General features: G+C 60.8%; 1 protein-coding gene across 7 annotated transcripts in view; it reads left to right on the top strand.

The window, feature by feature from the left end:
- SEMA6D (semaphorin 6D) overlaps positions 1 to 14,120 on the top strand; it is an 84,190-nt gene extending 70,070 nt beyond the window's left edge. For 4 of the 7 annotated variants that reach the window (XM_038750183.1, XM_038750182.1, XM_038750184.1 and 1 more), the window contains 16 exons: positions 58 to 118; positions 226 to 288; positions 423 to 524; positions 692 to 782; positions 1,584 to 1,703; positions 2,019 to 2,107; positions 3,170 to 3,387; positions 3,495 to 3,626; positions 4,634 to 4,789; positions 5,265 to 5,438; positions 6,241 to 6,381; positions 6,559 to 6,636; positions 9,206 to 9,267; positions 9,565 to 9,621; positions 10,873 to 11,040; positions 12,205 to 14,120. In XM_038750183.1, the coding sequence (XP_038606111.1) occupies positions 58 to 118; positions 226 to 288; positions 423 to 524; positions 692 to 782; positions 1,584 to 1,703; positions 2,019 to 2,107; positions 3,170 to 3,387; positions 3,495 to 3,626; positions 4,634 to 4,789; positions 5,265 to 5,438; positions 6,241 to 6,381; positions 6,559 to 6,636; positions 9,206 to 9,267; positions 9,565 to 9,621; positions 10,873 to 11,040; positions 12,205 to 13,553 (3,061 nt within the window). In that variant the 3' untranslated portion in view covers positions 13,554 to 14,120. The remainder of the gene's footprint in view (positions 1 to 57; positions 119 to 225; positions 289 to 422; positions 525 to 691; positions 783 to 1,583; positions 1,704 to 2,018; positions 2,108 to 3,169; positions 3,388 to 3,494; positions 3,627 to 4,633; positions 4,790 to 5,264; positions 5,439 to 6,240; positions 6,382 to 6,558; positions 6,637 to 9,205; positions 9,268 to 9,564; positions 9,622 to 10,872; positions 11,041 to 12,204) is intronic. The other 3 variants (XM_038750187.1, XM_038750188.1, XM_038750189.1) reach the window with 3 other exon arrangements.
- The last annotated feature ends 373 nt before the right edge of the window (positions 14,121 to 14,493 follow it).

Genomic DNA, 14,493 nt, shown 5'->3' with positions numbered 1-14,493 from the left:
ACCCATGACCTATCCGTGACCCCATCTGTGACCCTGCAGCTTCTCTAATACCCACAGGGATCAAGTTTACACGGTGAACCTGAATGAAGAGCCCAAAGCTGACATCATTCCACACAAGGTGAGTGGTCACGACGGACTTGATTTTCTCCTGCTCGCGTGCCCACCCCTCTCCACCCCTCTTGGTCACTCGATCGACCCCGAGGGGCCAACTTTTGTTCTGCATAGAAGCTGGTGTGGCGATCGAGGCAGCAGGACCGAGAGAATTGTGCCATGAAGGGGAAGCACAGGGTGAGTTTACCTGGGGCCAATATTCCCGGGCTGGGGGTCATGGAGGTGGGTGGGAGGCAGGGGAGGAGGAGGAGGAGGCATTGGCGGTTGGAGGCCAGACCCTCCCCGGGGCTGATGCATGGGCCTCCTCCCAGGATGAATGCCACAACTTCATTAAGGTGTTTGTCCCGAGGAACGACGAGATGGTCTTTGTCTGCGGCACGAATGCCTTCAACCCCATGTGCCGATACTACCGGGTAAGGCGCCAGGCTCTCTAGCACCTCCCCAGTGGGGTGGAGGGGCCAGCAATGGGTCTGTCTGTCCGTCCTTCCGCCTGTCTTTCTGCCTATCCCTAGAATTCCTGCAGCATGCTAACAGAAGACAGTGGCTAGTTGGATACTAGCCTTAGGTTTTCCTCCCTCAGTTGAACACCCTGGAGTACGATGGGGAAGAAATCAGTGGCTTGGCACGGTGTCCGTTTGACGCCAGGCAGACCAATGTGGCTCTCTTTGCAGGTGAGATGCTGCAAGATGCATTACAGGGCTGATAAACTAGTTAATCTTTCCAACCATCCATCCATCCATCCATCCATACATCCATACATCCACACCACCATTCTATTCTGTTAGATGCTGCTAGGACAGATCCAGGGACAAGTTGGCCAGGGACAAACAGGGAGAGACAGTGGTGGAGAAGGGAGACTCAGGAGGATTGGATGGTTCAGGCTGGGTCACTGAGGGAAGAGTCAGGAATGGAGAGGGGAGACTTGGGGAGTTTGAATGGTCCATCCCTAACCATAAGGGTGGGCATCTAGGAAGGTAACCGGTACACTGGTCTTCCCAACATCCTGGTATTGCTCTCAGAGACTGAGTCCTGGGCCAGACAGGCGATGAGACTGACCAGAAATGGTGCTTGGGGGCTAAGGGTCATAGACGGAGTTGGTCTGGTTGCCCTGGTGATAGTAATAATAATAATAATGATGATGGTATTTGTTAAGTGCTTACTATGTGCCAAACACTGTTTAAGCCCCGGGGTAGATACAACGTAATCAGGTTGTCCCACTTGGGATTTAGTCTTCACCCCCATTTTACAGATGAGGTAACTGAGTCACAGAGAAGCTAAGTGGCTTGCCCAAGGTCACACAGTAGACAAGTGGCAAAAGGAGGATTAGAACCCATGTCCCCTGACTCCCAAGCCCATGCTCTTTCCACTAAGTCACACTGCTTCCTGGCTAGTCGAGCCAGGGAGAGCTAGTTCTACTCTTAATCGCTGACCCCGAACTCAGTCAATACTATTGATTGATTGATTGGTTTCAGATGGAAAACTCTACTCCGCCACTGTGGCCGACTTCCTGGCCAGCGACGCCGTGATCTATAGGAGCCTGGGTGATGGCTCAGCTCTGCGGACCATCAAATATGACTCCAAGTGGATCAAAGGTAATGGCCAGGGACACTGGTGGCTGGTGATTCCTCTCCCCACCCTCGGCCGACCCTCACTGCCTAATGCTATTGGTTTGAGGGTCAGGGGACAGAGGGGCCAGTTTGGGGGTTAGTCTCGGGGCCAGTCTGCTGACCAGCCTGGTGCCGTGGGCAGTGAACTAGAACCAGCATCTGTGTCTCATTGCGTGACCGGGCCTTCGTTTCCCCATCTGTAAAATGGGCCACAGCGAGCCAGCCCCTGCAGCAAGGGGGCACTATCCTTCTGTCTGAGGGCTCTGCGCTGACCCGTCCACCTCCTGGGGCCCCTTTCAGAGCCGCACTTCCTGCATGCCACCGAGTACGGGAACTTTGTCTACTTCTTCTTCCGTGAAATCGCCGTGGAGCACAACAGCCTGGGCAAGGTGAGAGTCCCGGGGGGCAGAGATGACCCCTGCCCCTCTGGCCCCATGCCCTCACTGCCCATCGGGGTCTCTGGGGTTTTGCCATCTCTCTTAGTATGCTGCCAGCATCACACAGTTGGGAGTCTGTCGGGGCCGGGGCCTGGGGCAACCTCTGCCCCGTATTCATTCCCAGCACTGGGTGCAGAGCTTGGCACCCAACGGGCACTCATTGAGTGCCATTCCCAGAATTGACCTGTCCTGTAGCCAGGAGAAGCAGGTAAAGCTGCTGAACTCTGGCCCCACACAGCCTTCAGCACTGTTCCTGAGGTCACTCTGTGGACCCCTGAACTGGGCATGCTGACCCCCATGGCCAGGCCTCACCAGCACTGAGGAGACCCTCTTCCAGGAAATCTTGGGTCTGGGCTTCTCCCCTAGTGCCTCAGCACTCTGCCTAGAGGTTTCTGAAGGCAGTTCCCAAGGCAACCCCTTCCCCTTCTTGCCTTCTCTCCCCCTCACCCTTCTCCCGCTCTCCCCTCTCCGTCCCTTTCTCCTTTCTGTTCCCCCCTCCCCATTCCACTCATCTAGATCCGCACCCTCTTCATGGGGATTTTCAGTAATTCCCAGTGGTTTGGGTATGGCCCCTTCCTCCTCTTCCCAGGGATTGTCAGTAATTTCTAGTGGTTTCCAGTTCAGGCGTGGCCCCCTCGCCCTCAGTGTGCCTGAATCTTTGCACACGGTTCAAGCCCTCTGCTGGCCGGTTCTCGGAGCCAGGCCTTGGAGCTGGGACTCGGAACCGGGACCAGGAGCCGGGATAGTGTGGCAAGCAGGCTGCGGTGTGGCAGGGAGCAGCCAAGATTGTTGTGATTGCTCAGTGAGACATAGGCACGGCCTGGCTAGCCAGCTTCCCAAGGGTCAGAGGGGGTACCCCCATCACACACCCACACATGCCACACCGCTCCAGGACACACCTGGGGTGGGGCCGGTCAGTCCTGGGGATCCTGCCTCCATCAGTCCTTCATCATGTGCCTACCCCCTGTGCCCCCTGTGCCTGCCCCGCCACCTCACCGTTCTCATGCCCGACAGGCGGTCTACTCTCGTGTTGCCCGAATCTGCAAAAATGACGTAGGGGGCTCCCAGCGCGTCCTAGAGAAGCACTGGACCTCGTTCCTGAAAGCCCGGCTCAACTGCTCCGTCCCTGGTGACTCCTTCTTCTACTTCGACGTTCTGCAGGCCGTCACAGACATCCTGTCTGTTGGTGGGGTCCCCACCGTGCTGGGGGTCTTCACCACGCAGCTCAACAGGTGAGAGGGGAGGTGGGACCCCGGGGTACCGGGTGGAGGCCCCCTCTGATCCCCTCCCCCAGTCTAGGGTCCGCACCCACCAGTGACGCCTCGGGCCCCGCCCACAGCATCCCCGGCTCGGCCGTCTGCGCTTTCAGCATGGATGACATCGAGAAAGTGTTCGAGGGCAGGTTCAAGGAGCAGAAGAGCCCGGACTCCGTCTGGACTGCTGTGCCGGAAGAGCGGGTCCCGAGCCCGAGGTAGAGCCCCCCAGCCGAGGGGATCTTGGGAGGGGTCTCCTTCTGCTCTTCACACTCCCCCACAGCTTTGGGCCTTTGGGTCTTGGAGGGAATGACTGCCCCAAGCAAGAGCAGGAAACGCTGCCGCCCCCAGCTGAAAGTGAGCATCCTACTCTGGCCCACAGGGGGCCGGGCAGCTGGAAACACTGAGTGGTCCGGGGATGCCAGACAGATACATGGACAAGCATCCATTCCAGGTCCTTGGAGAGAGCAATAGGGGTGGAGAGGGGAAAGTCAGGGGTGTGGGATGGATGGTGCTGGGTCACTGGGGAAGAATCAGGGATGGAGAGGAAAGAGAGGTGTTGGATGCTGGATGCAGGGATGGAGAGGAGAGAGTCAGGAATGTTGGTCCGTGTTGGGTCACCGAGGAAGGGTCAGGGATGGAGAAGGAAATGTCAGGGATGTTGGAAGATCTGTGCTGGATCATTAGGATAGAGTCAGAAATGCAGAGAGAAGAGCCTGAGGTGTTGGATAGTCCCTGCTGGGACACTGGGGAAGAGTCAGGGATGGACAGTCAGGGTGAAGAGGGAATATTCATGAGGGTTGGATGGTCTGTGCGAGTCACTGGGAAAGAGTCAGAGATGCAGAAAGGAGAGTCAGGGGTGTTGGATAATCTGGTTGGGTCAATAGGGGAGAATCAAGGATAGAAAGGGGAGAGACAAGGGTGTTGGATAGTCTGTGCTGAATCACTGTGGGAGTCAGAGGTGTTGGACGGTCCATGTTGGATGATCTGTGTTGGATGGTCCATGTTGGGTTGGGAGGGAGAGTCAGGGGCGTGTTTTAGTCTATCCCTAATTGTAAGGGTGGGTGTCCAGGAGGGAAACCCATGCACGGTTCCTCCCAGCATCTCAGTGCCCCTGAAAAGGATGGCGTCCTGGGCTGGATGATGGTGGAGCTGCCCCTGGTGGGTAGCGGGGGTGGGGCAGGAGGCTACTTGGAGCAGATCTGAAGTTGTCGCCGTCCCCCAGGCCAGGCTGCTGTGCGAGGCACGGTCTCGCCGAGGCCTACAGAACATCCATCGACTTCCCCGATGAAACCTTGTCTTTCATCAAGTCTCACCCGCTGATGGACTTGGCCGTCCCCTCCCTCGCTGAGGAGCCATGGTTCACCAAGACCCGCGTCAGGTAGGGTCGGACCACGTGGCCTCATCAGCCGCGCCTCCCACTGAACCCCATGCCCACTCTACCCGCTATCTCGCTCCATGCTCACCAGAGTGTTATGGTGCTGATTCTGCACTGATTCTATGCTGAGTACTCGCCGTGTGCTGGGGTTCAGGCAGGGCCATCAGGTCAGATGCAGTCCCCATCCCTCGTGTGCCTCTAGAGATAAGCAGGAGTGAGGGATCTGACCCTTGTTGGAAGGGTAAGGATGCGGAGGTGCAGCGACTTGTCAGTCAATTGTATTTACTGAGCACTTACTGTGTGCGGAGCACTGTACTAAGTGCTTCGAAGAATACCATATAACAATAAACAGACACATTCCCTGCCCACAACGACCTTGCAGTCTAAAGACTGCCCGGGATCACCCCGCAGGCTTGGGAAGAGCAAGAACCGAAGCCCGGGACAGACCCCACCTCCCAGCCCGTGTTCTGCCCACCAGGTACCGCCTGACAGCCATCGCGGTGGATGCGGCAGCCGGGCCTTACCGGAACCACACGGTGATGTTCGTGGGCTCCGAGGCGGGGGTGCTGCTCAAAGTGCTGGCTGAGACCCGGATGCCGTCCCTGAATGGCAGCGTGCTTCTGGAGGAGATTGACGCCTACCACCAGGCCAAGTAGGCGTGGACCCGCGCCCAGTGGGACCTCTGCATCCGTTCCACCACCCACCCGCCAGGGGTCGCTTTCCCCGGGATACTTGGTGGCCTACTTTACTTCCCCTCCCTGCCACCCACTGATGATGATGATGATGGTGGTGTTTGTTATGCCTTTACCATGTGTCAGGTACTATTCTAAGCACTGGCGTAGATACAAGGTAATCAGGTTGGCTGCAGTCCCTGTCCCACATAGGGCTCACAGTCTTAATCCCCATTTTACAGATGAGGGAACTGAGGCACAGAGAAGTGAAGTGACTTGGCCAAGGTCACACAGCGGACAAGTGGTGGAGGCAGGATTAGAATCCAAGTCCTTCCGACTCCCAGGCCCGTGCTCTGTCCACTAGGCCATGTTGCTTCTCTGCTGGGAGGGTCTGGTTCCCCGGGGGCAAGCGACGGGATGGTGAGTCCTTGGCCAAACCTGAACTGGCGTGACTGCCCATCTGCTGGAGACCAAAAGCTCTCACCCCGCCAAGGACCTTGGTGTAGGCACAGCAATGGATTCAGGGGTCGCTCATGGGCAGGGTGGATTGTAGAACTGGAGGAGAAAACTCCCCACTCTCCCATCCCAGCTATGGAGAGAGGCGTTGGTCCACACGTGTGTGCCGGGCAGGAGCTGCAGCTCAGGGCACGGGTGCCCCCCACCCCGCCTCCGCTGCCGCCTCCTCCTCTGAGGGCCTTGGCCATGCGCCCATCTCCCACGATGTGCTGGGCCCAAGGCCTGACCACCTAGGTGGCCCGCACCGACCACCTCCTCGGCCTCCAGGTGCAGCCGGGAGAGTGATGAGGACCGGAAGATAATCGCACTGCAGCTGGACCCGGAGCACCATGCCGTGTTTGTAGCCTACTCCGGCTGCGTCGTCCGCGTCCCCCTGAGCCGCTGTGAGCGCTTTGGCTCCTGCAAGAAGTAAGAGGGGCTTCATGCCCAGCGGGGCTGTAGGGAGTGGAGCCGGAGGCTGAAGGTTCTCAGGGGCAGCAGGAGTTGGGGGGCTGCTGAGGTTGGGGGCTGGGAAACATGGGATTGGGGTTTCAGGGGTTGTGGGGCTGTGGGTAGCAGCAGCACACTGCCTTTGGCCCTGTGCAGATCTTGCATCTCATCGCGGGACCCGTACTGCGGCTGGCTGAGCACAGGAGTGTGTGGGCGGGCGGCGGCGGGGACGCTGTAAGTGCGATCGGAGCTCCCTGGTCCGGAGCGGGATCAGGAGGGTGGTGGTGAGGGGTTGGGGGCAACGTCGGTGATGGGGCCGGGGGAAGCAGGGGCCGGAAGTTGGGGGGCTTGGTCCTGACGATTCTGCTTGGGGAGGGAGGGGGATCCGTAGCCTGTCCCTGGGCCGCCCCCTTGTGGCGATCCGTGGTAGCCAGTCTCTTTCATTCATTCAATTCAATCGTATTTATTGAGCGCTTACTGTGTGCAAAGCACTGTACTAAGCATTTGGGAAGTACAAGTTGGCAACATATAGAGACGGTCCCTACCCAGCAACGGGCTCACACACGTTCCTTCTGTCTGGGCCCCACCCTCTGCTTCCATTCGAGTGTCAGCCCCCTGAAGCCAGAGAAGGTGACCTCTTTTTTTTTTATTATTGTGCTCATCCAGGCACTGATAGGTACGGAGCACTGGGCACAACAGGCACTGAGGAAGGCCAGGATGTTGATAAATGATGATGATGCTTGCCAATAGTGTCCCTGGAACCAATCAGTCACTCAGTCAGTGTCATTTACTGAGTACCTTCTCTTTGCAGAGCACTGTGCTGAGCAGTTAGTGGAAGGCAGTAGAGTAAGCAGACGTGATCCCTGTCCTCAAGGAGCTTTTAGTCTAGTATGAGGAGATAGACACTATACTAAATTACAGACAAGAGGAAGAAGAGTTTAGAGTAATGTGAGAATCCATAACAATAATTGTGATATTTAAGTGCCCTGTGTCGAGCTTTGCACGAAGCATAGATACAAGATAATTAGGTCAGACATGGGACTCCAGTCTAACTAGTAGGGAGATCAGGTATTGAATCCCCATTTCACATATAAGTTAGCTGAGACCCAGAGAAATTAAGTGACTTGCCCAAGATCATGCAGCAAGCAAGTGTCAGGGTGAGGATTAGAACCCAGGCTCCTTTTCTTTCCATTAGGTCACACTGCTTCATACATGCAAAATCCATATGTGCAAAAGTGCAGCGAGTTCTGTGGGTTGGTATTTAAATTCTGAAGCAGCAGCTGTGGTAGTACAAGGTGGTGAGATGAAAGACGAATCAGGAAAGGCCTCCTGGAGGAGATGGGCTTTCAGAAGGGGGAGGGACATCCAGGCAGGAAGAGAGCGTAAGCAAGAGGCCCATGGTGAGAACGATGACACTGAGGCACAGTAAGTAGACTTGAGGGGAACAAAGTGCAAACCGAGCTGCAGTGGGAGGAGAGGAAGGATAAGAAAGGGAAAGAGAGCAGATGGAGGGACAGGCAACCATTTGGGACAGGGACTGTGTCCAACCCACTTATCTTGTATCTTTCCCAGCGCTTAGAACAGTGACTGCTACACAGTAAGCATATAGAATAAGTGAATAGAATAGCACAATTACTATTATTACTGGAGGTTTTTGAGGAGTGAGGAGAGAGGTGAGGAATGGTGTTTTAGAAAAATGATCCAGTCATCGGAGAAAAGTGTAGCCCGGAGATGGGGAGAGGCTGGAGGCAAGGAGATCGGCAAGGAGGCTGATGCAGTAGTCAAACCGGGGACATGTCAGGTGCCTGGACCAGCCGGAAATGTTCTATAGTGAGAATGGCCAGGATTTATTGATTGACTGAATATGGAGGTTGAAAGAGAGGGAGGAGTTGAGGATGATGCCAAGGTTGTGGGCCTGAAAGTTGTGAAGGATGGTGGCATTGTCGACGGTGACGAGAAAGTCTTGGGGAGGAGTTTAGTTTTGCTCATCTTGAGCTGCAGATGTCGTTGGAACATCCAAGTAGAGATGTCCTGGAAGCCGCAGATGTGAGATTGTAGAAAAGGAGAGGTCGGGGATGGAGAGGTAGATGTTGCCGATTTGTACTTCCCAAGCGCTTAGTACAGTGCTCTGCACACAGTAAGCACTCAATAAATACGATTGAATGAATGAATGAATGAATTGAGATGGTAGTTGAAGCCGTGAGAGCAAATGAGTTCTCCAAGGTGTGGGTGCAGAAGGGAACCCAGAACTGAGCCCTAAGGGACTCTCACAGTTACGGGGTGGGAGGCAGAGGAGAAGCCCAAGAAAGGGACCGAGAAGGAGAGCCAAGAGAGGACAGTCAGTGAAGGCAAAGTTGGACAATGTTTCAGGAGAAGGGGGTGATCGACGGCATCGAAGACAGCTAGAGAGAGGTCGAGGGAGATTAGGCTGGAGTAGAATCTATTTAGTTGATCTGCATGGCCGGGTAACGTGTGGACCGGTGACAGGACACGTGTGCAGATGGGAGCTGCTCACTGAAACTTCCTAGAAAAAGCATCATGGTTCAGTGGAAAGAGCACGGGCTTGGGAGTCAGAGGTCGTGGGTTCTAATTCCGGCTCCGCCACTTGTCAGCTGTGTGACTTTGGGCTAGTCACTTAACTTCTCTGTGCCTGTTACCTCATCTGTAAAATGGGGATGAAGACTGTGAGCCCTACGTGGGACAACCTGATTACCTTGTATCTACCCCAGCGCTTAGGACAGTGTTTGGCACACAGTAAGCACTTAAATACCAACATTTATTATTTTTTCCTTTGGTCCTCCAGCGCCGGAGGGTTTGAGCAGGACACCGAGTCCGGGCACACGGCACACCTCGGGGAATGCCACGGTAAGCTAGGGTACTGTGGGCGGCCTCCCGGCCGAGTCCCTGGGGGGCACGCCCTTGCCTCTCGCCGCCTGTCTGCGCTCGCCACCCTGAGAGACAACTTGGCCAGCGCTGGGCTCCTCGGTCCGAGGGAGCCCGGGGGGACGGAGTCAGGTTCCTTCCTTCCTCCCTTCCTGCTCCCCCAGCCCGTCCCGCGGCTCCGAGGCCCACTCTCGCTCCCCGTGCCTTTGGGCTTCTCCCAAGCCGCTGCCTTTTCCTTTGATTCCTGGCACCGATTTCCTGTTCCTTTAATTCTTTTAGACATTTTGCCTTCTCCAACCACACCAGATTACAAAACATCTGGCGGGCCAACATCTGGTTAGTTGTTTCTGCTTTTTGAATTAACGCCCCGTTCTCCCCGTTCATCGTTGTCGGTGGAAGCGTGCTCACGCTCCGCCCACAGCCTGTCCGCCCTCGGGCTCAGCGCCCGCCGGGGGTCCGAGAGGAACCTGCGGTGCGGGGCTGCCCCCTAACAGCCCCCCTCGACCGGGACCCCGCTCCCCTCCGGACCCTCCTCCCCACCCCGCGTCCCAACCCCGCCCGAACTCACTTAACATGGCTGCACCGCCCGGCCGCTTCTCTCTGCTGGCCCCGCAGCCTGGTGCCCTCTCCACCTTTGCTGCTGTCCATGGAGGTCAAACCTTCCCCTCTCCTCTGCTCCCCCACTTCCCCCTCTCCTAACTCCCCCAATCTTCCCCTCTCCCACTTACCATCCTCTGCTCTTCCCTCTTCCTCCTGTCCTCTTCCCACCTTCTCCTGTCCTCTGTTCTCCCCCTCCCCCACGCCCTCGCCTATAACTCTTTCTTCTGTCGAGATTCTTATTTCACCCCTTCCCCATCCTCTTCCCCCTCCTCTCCACATCCTCTTCCTTCCCACACTCCGGCACTCCTATCCAGTAAACGTACGTTTCCCTCCCCTGGGGGAGCGGTCCCGTTAGTCCTGGAAGAGCTAGGCCCTAGGTCAAAAGGGGCTGTCCTTGGGGTGAACGAGGCAGGGTCCCTCGTCGCCCCCTTATAGCCCCTCAGGCCGGCCGACCCCTCATCTGGCCACCAAAGCCCGGAGGCGGGGCTGCTGCCTGCTTTCTCTCCGGGAAGAGCCACTCCCCCGCCGGGACTTGACCATCTCCCGGGCAGCTTCAGCTCTCGCAGGGAAGGGGCTGGGAGGCCCGAGCCGGGCGACCGTCGGTTTGGCTGGGCCACACTTCTGCCCGGCCTGTGGCCTCCTCCCTTCCAGGCGAGCCCCCGAGGGGGAGGAGGCTCGGGGAAGGCCTGCCCCCCGACTCTGGAAGCTGTGTGGCTGTAACCGCTACCTCCCAGTTTGGGGCCAGGACCTAGGAGGCCATTCTGGCCCCGCGAGTCCGCGCTCGGAGGCTGGTCGGTCCGGACCTCGGCGGTGGGGTCCGCGGGCAGACCGCAGCCATGCTGGGACCTTGCATCAGCCCCTCCAAATCCAGCCCGTGCCCCGCAGCTCTCCGAGGTGCCAGGGGCTGATACCCCACCCCCGTCCCGATAAGAGGCGCCGCCCGCTCCCCTCTTCCCCGCCGGTAATCCAAATCTGTTTGCACCACAGACGTGACGCCCTCCTCGCCCTCCACTCCGGCTAGGGCGACTTCCCCCGCCCCGGCCCCGCGAGGGGCTGGACGCTGGAGACCCAGGCTGACCAGCTCTCGGAAGCTTGTAGTGCACGCCGACCCCAATCCCCCCGATTTTACCGGACCCCTAGCAGGGGTCCCTAAGGGTAAGGCCATGTCAGGGGGCCGTATGCCACAGGCTGGAAACCTGCCTCAGACTCGCCTGCCCCACTCTCTTTCTCACCTCCTGCCCGTCCCCCCACCCCAAACCGACCTCCATCCCTCGCCTAGCTGTTTTTCCCCCCGCTTCCCCCTCCCTCCCTCTCTCCCTCGCGGGACCAAGGAGTTTCCAGGGCCCGACTGGAAGGAAGTGTCCGGGAGGACCTTCAGGGCCTGTTAAACAGGCCCGGGGCCAGCCCGGTCACTGCACACTCCGCCATTTCCTCTCCCCTCCGCTTCCCCATCCTCCCACTTCCCCCTCCCCCCGGTCTCCTGCCCGCCCTCACCCCAGGCCCACCCCTCTTCCCTTCCTCCTGGCTCCTTCCCCCTCCTCGTGGTCCAATCTCCCCCCCCCCCCCCCAATCGCAGTCTCGAAGCAGGTTTCCAGCCCGCGGCCAGAGCGGGCACTGACCCTTGTTTGTCCATTTCTGTTGGTTTGGGCCTGTCCGGTTCTGCTTTTCACTAGAGTTAGGCTCTCTCCCCCCGGCCATTTCCTGACTTTCTTTCTTTCCCTCCCGCCCGGCGCCAGGGCGGCACTAACCCAGAGCCCGAACCCCGAGGGCGTTCGCAGGCCTCGCCGCTAACCCTTCTCTTCGCTCGCCGGCCAGCCGAATCTCCGGCTAGGGCCGGCCGAGGCCTCCTCCCGCTAACCCAGCCGTGGGGGGCGGCCTCTGTCCGCCAGTGACTAATCCACGCCGCAACGTCGCCCCGCCGCGGGACCAGCCTCTCTCCCTACCGAAGCGGGTCGGGGGCGGCGCGGGTCTCGCGCCCTGGGGATCCAAGACTGGGGAAGGGCTCGTCTCGGCCGGGCTGGTAGTGGGGAAGCTAGCGGGGGCTGGGGAGCAGAGGGGACAGGGGGCCTAGGCAAGGAGGGGAGCTAACGGGAAAGCCGAGTAGAGCCGGTTCGGTCTAGGGGAGCTCTGGGTTGCTGGGGAGCTCTAGGGGAGAGGGGCTGGGGAAGAGTCGGGGGAGGGTGGCATGCGTGGTCCACCTTCCTTCACGGTGGCGGGAGGGGAGAAACCGGGGCCTCTGGGGGCCCCTCGGCGGGTGTGCGAGCCGGTAAGGGCCTGCCCGCGCTCACCCAGCCTGCCCGCGGGTCGCGGGGTCGACAGGTGTCCGGTGGGACGTGCAGGCGTCCGAATCCAGCCAGATGGTGCACATGAACGTCTTGATCACCTGCGTCTTCGCCGCCTTCGTGCTGGGCGCCTTCATCGCCGGTGCCGCCGTCTACTGCTACCGCGACGCCCTGGCCCGGCGGGCCCGGAAGATCCGCAAGGACGCCGAGTCGGCCCAGTCTTGCACGGACTCGGGCGGCAGTTTCGCCAAGCTCAGCGGGCTGTTCGACAGCCCCGTCCAGGAGTTCCAGCACCACGCCGGCTCCCCCAAACTCTACGCCACCCTGCTGAGCGGCCGCAAGGAGGCCGCGCCGCCCGGCGCCGCCGGCGCCGCCCCCCGCGCCCCGCCGCCCCCACCCGAGCTGGCCGCGCTGCCCACGCCCGAGTCCACGCCGGTCCTGCAGCCGAAGCCGCCCTCGCAGGCCGGCCGGGGCCCGGCCGCCGGCCGCAAGGACGCGCCCCCGTTCCTCCCCGCCAGCCCCCCGCCGCACTCGCCGCTGGCCCCGGCCCCCATCCCCAGCGCCATCGTGCTGCCCAACGCCACGCACGACTTCAACACGTCCTTCTCCAACTCCAACGCCTACCGGGCGGAGCGGGCGGCGCTGCAGGCGGCGGACCACCCTCTGGCCCCGCCGGCCGCCAGGCGGGACCCCCGCCGCGCCTCCGACTCCCGCCACGCCTTCCGCGAGCCCCGCAAGCCGCAGCCGCCGCAGCGCGAGGGCGCGGCTGGGCCCGGGCCTCACCCGCCGGCCCTGCTGGGGGACCTGGGGGCGCCCTCGGCCTCCCTGGTACTGGAGGCCATGGGCGGCCTGGCCGAGCTGCCCCCCAAAGTGCCCCACCGCGAAGCGTCGCTCTACTCGCCGCCGTCCACGCTGCCGCGGAACAGCCCGACCAAGCGGCTGGACGTGCCCACGGCGCCGGGCGCCGCCCTGACCTCTCTGGAGAGGCAGCGCGGCTACCCCCGGACCTCGGCCCAACGCCACTCCATCTCCGCCCTGCCCAAGAGCCTGCCCTCCCCGGGCGGCGGGGGCGGGACCGGGACCGCTGCGGGCCTTTTGTTCCGCCAGCCCTGTGGGCCTCGCGGAGGCGGAGGCGGAGGCGGAGGCTGCGGCGGCGGCTACCTGTCCCCCGGCGCCGGGCCCAAGACGGACTACGGCCCGGGGCCGCCGGCGAGCGGGCGCCTGCCGCCGGCCCTGTCCCGGCAGAGCGGCTACGCCGGCCCCGGCACCCTCCCCCGCAGCGGGCTGAAGAGGACCTCCTCCCTCAAACCGGACGTGCCGCCCAAGCCCGCCTTCGCCCCGCAAACCCCCGCCGCCGTCCGGCCCCTGAACAAGTACAGCTACTAGGGCCTCTGGCCCGCTGGCCCGCCGGCCCGCCGGTCCGCTCGCCTCTTCTCCCTCCAGGCCGCTCTCTGGCCCCGGGAGACCCTTAAAGGCGAGGGAACCCCTGGAGACGCAGACCACCCCGTGGCCAAAGATCCTCTCTCCGCCGGGGGCCGCGCCGCTCCCCGTCCCAAGGGCCGGGCGCTTCAAGCTCCGGTTGCGGGGCGGGGGCGGGACGCGGAGGCCGAAGCCAACGGCAAATACTTGAAGAGGAGGCTCGTGCCCGCGTCTTCCCGTGAAATGTGAAGGGCCCGAAGGGCCCGCTGCCGCGCCCCCCGCCTCTTGCACAAGGGCCGCGACGGACCGGACGGCCCGGACGACCCGGGCAGCGGGCAACGCGGCCTCGGCGCCCCTGTAGCATCTTCTCGGGGGTGGCGGCGCCCCCGAACTGTCGTGTACGTGTGGGCGTGCGTGGAGGTGTGTGCGCGAGTGTGTGCAAACTTAGTCCCCGTTTTGTCTTTCTGCTACGGAGTTTGTTTACATTGGGGCCGCCCCAACCGCACCTTCCAGGCGCCCCACGGCGAGACCAACAGGGGGCTGGGGTGGGGGTGGGGGCTCGGCCGGGGAGCATCCTCGCCAACGTTGTGCTGCTCTTCATTCCCCTCGGTCACCGCTCCGGGCTCCCCAGCCCGGGGTTCCGGGGCCGGAGGCCGCAAGCTTCACCCCCACCCCCGACCCAAGGACCCCGCAGGAGAAAGCCTCCGGCCCCACGCAGCCTGGGTAAAGCCTCCTCCTCTCCCCCAACCCGTAGCCGTGCAATCATTCGATCCACCTGGTCCGTGCTGTGTCCGTCGGGGTCCCCCGCCCGGGCGTCGTGCAGGCAGCGGCGCTGTAAATACCGTGTGAGTTTACCTGAATCTGTGCATTTTGTGCCTTATTCATGAGCGTGATGGAAGTGCGAGAC

Source organism: Tachyglossus aculeatus, chromosome 8 (assembly GCF_015852505.1).
Source record: "Tachyglossus aculeatus isolate mTacAcu1 chromosome 8, mTacAcu1.pri, whole genome shotgun sequence".
Taxonomy (NCBI): domain Eukaryota; kingdom Metazoa; phylum Chordata; class Mammalia; order Monotremata; family Tachyglossidae; genus Tachyglossus; species Tachyglossus aculeatus.
This window is presented reverse-complemented; position numbering and strand designations above follow the sequence as displayed.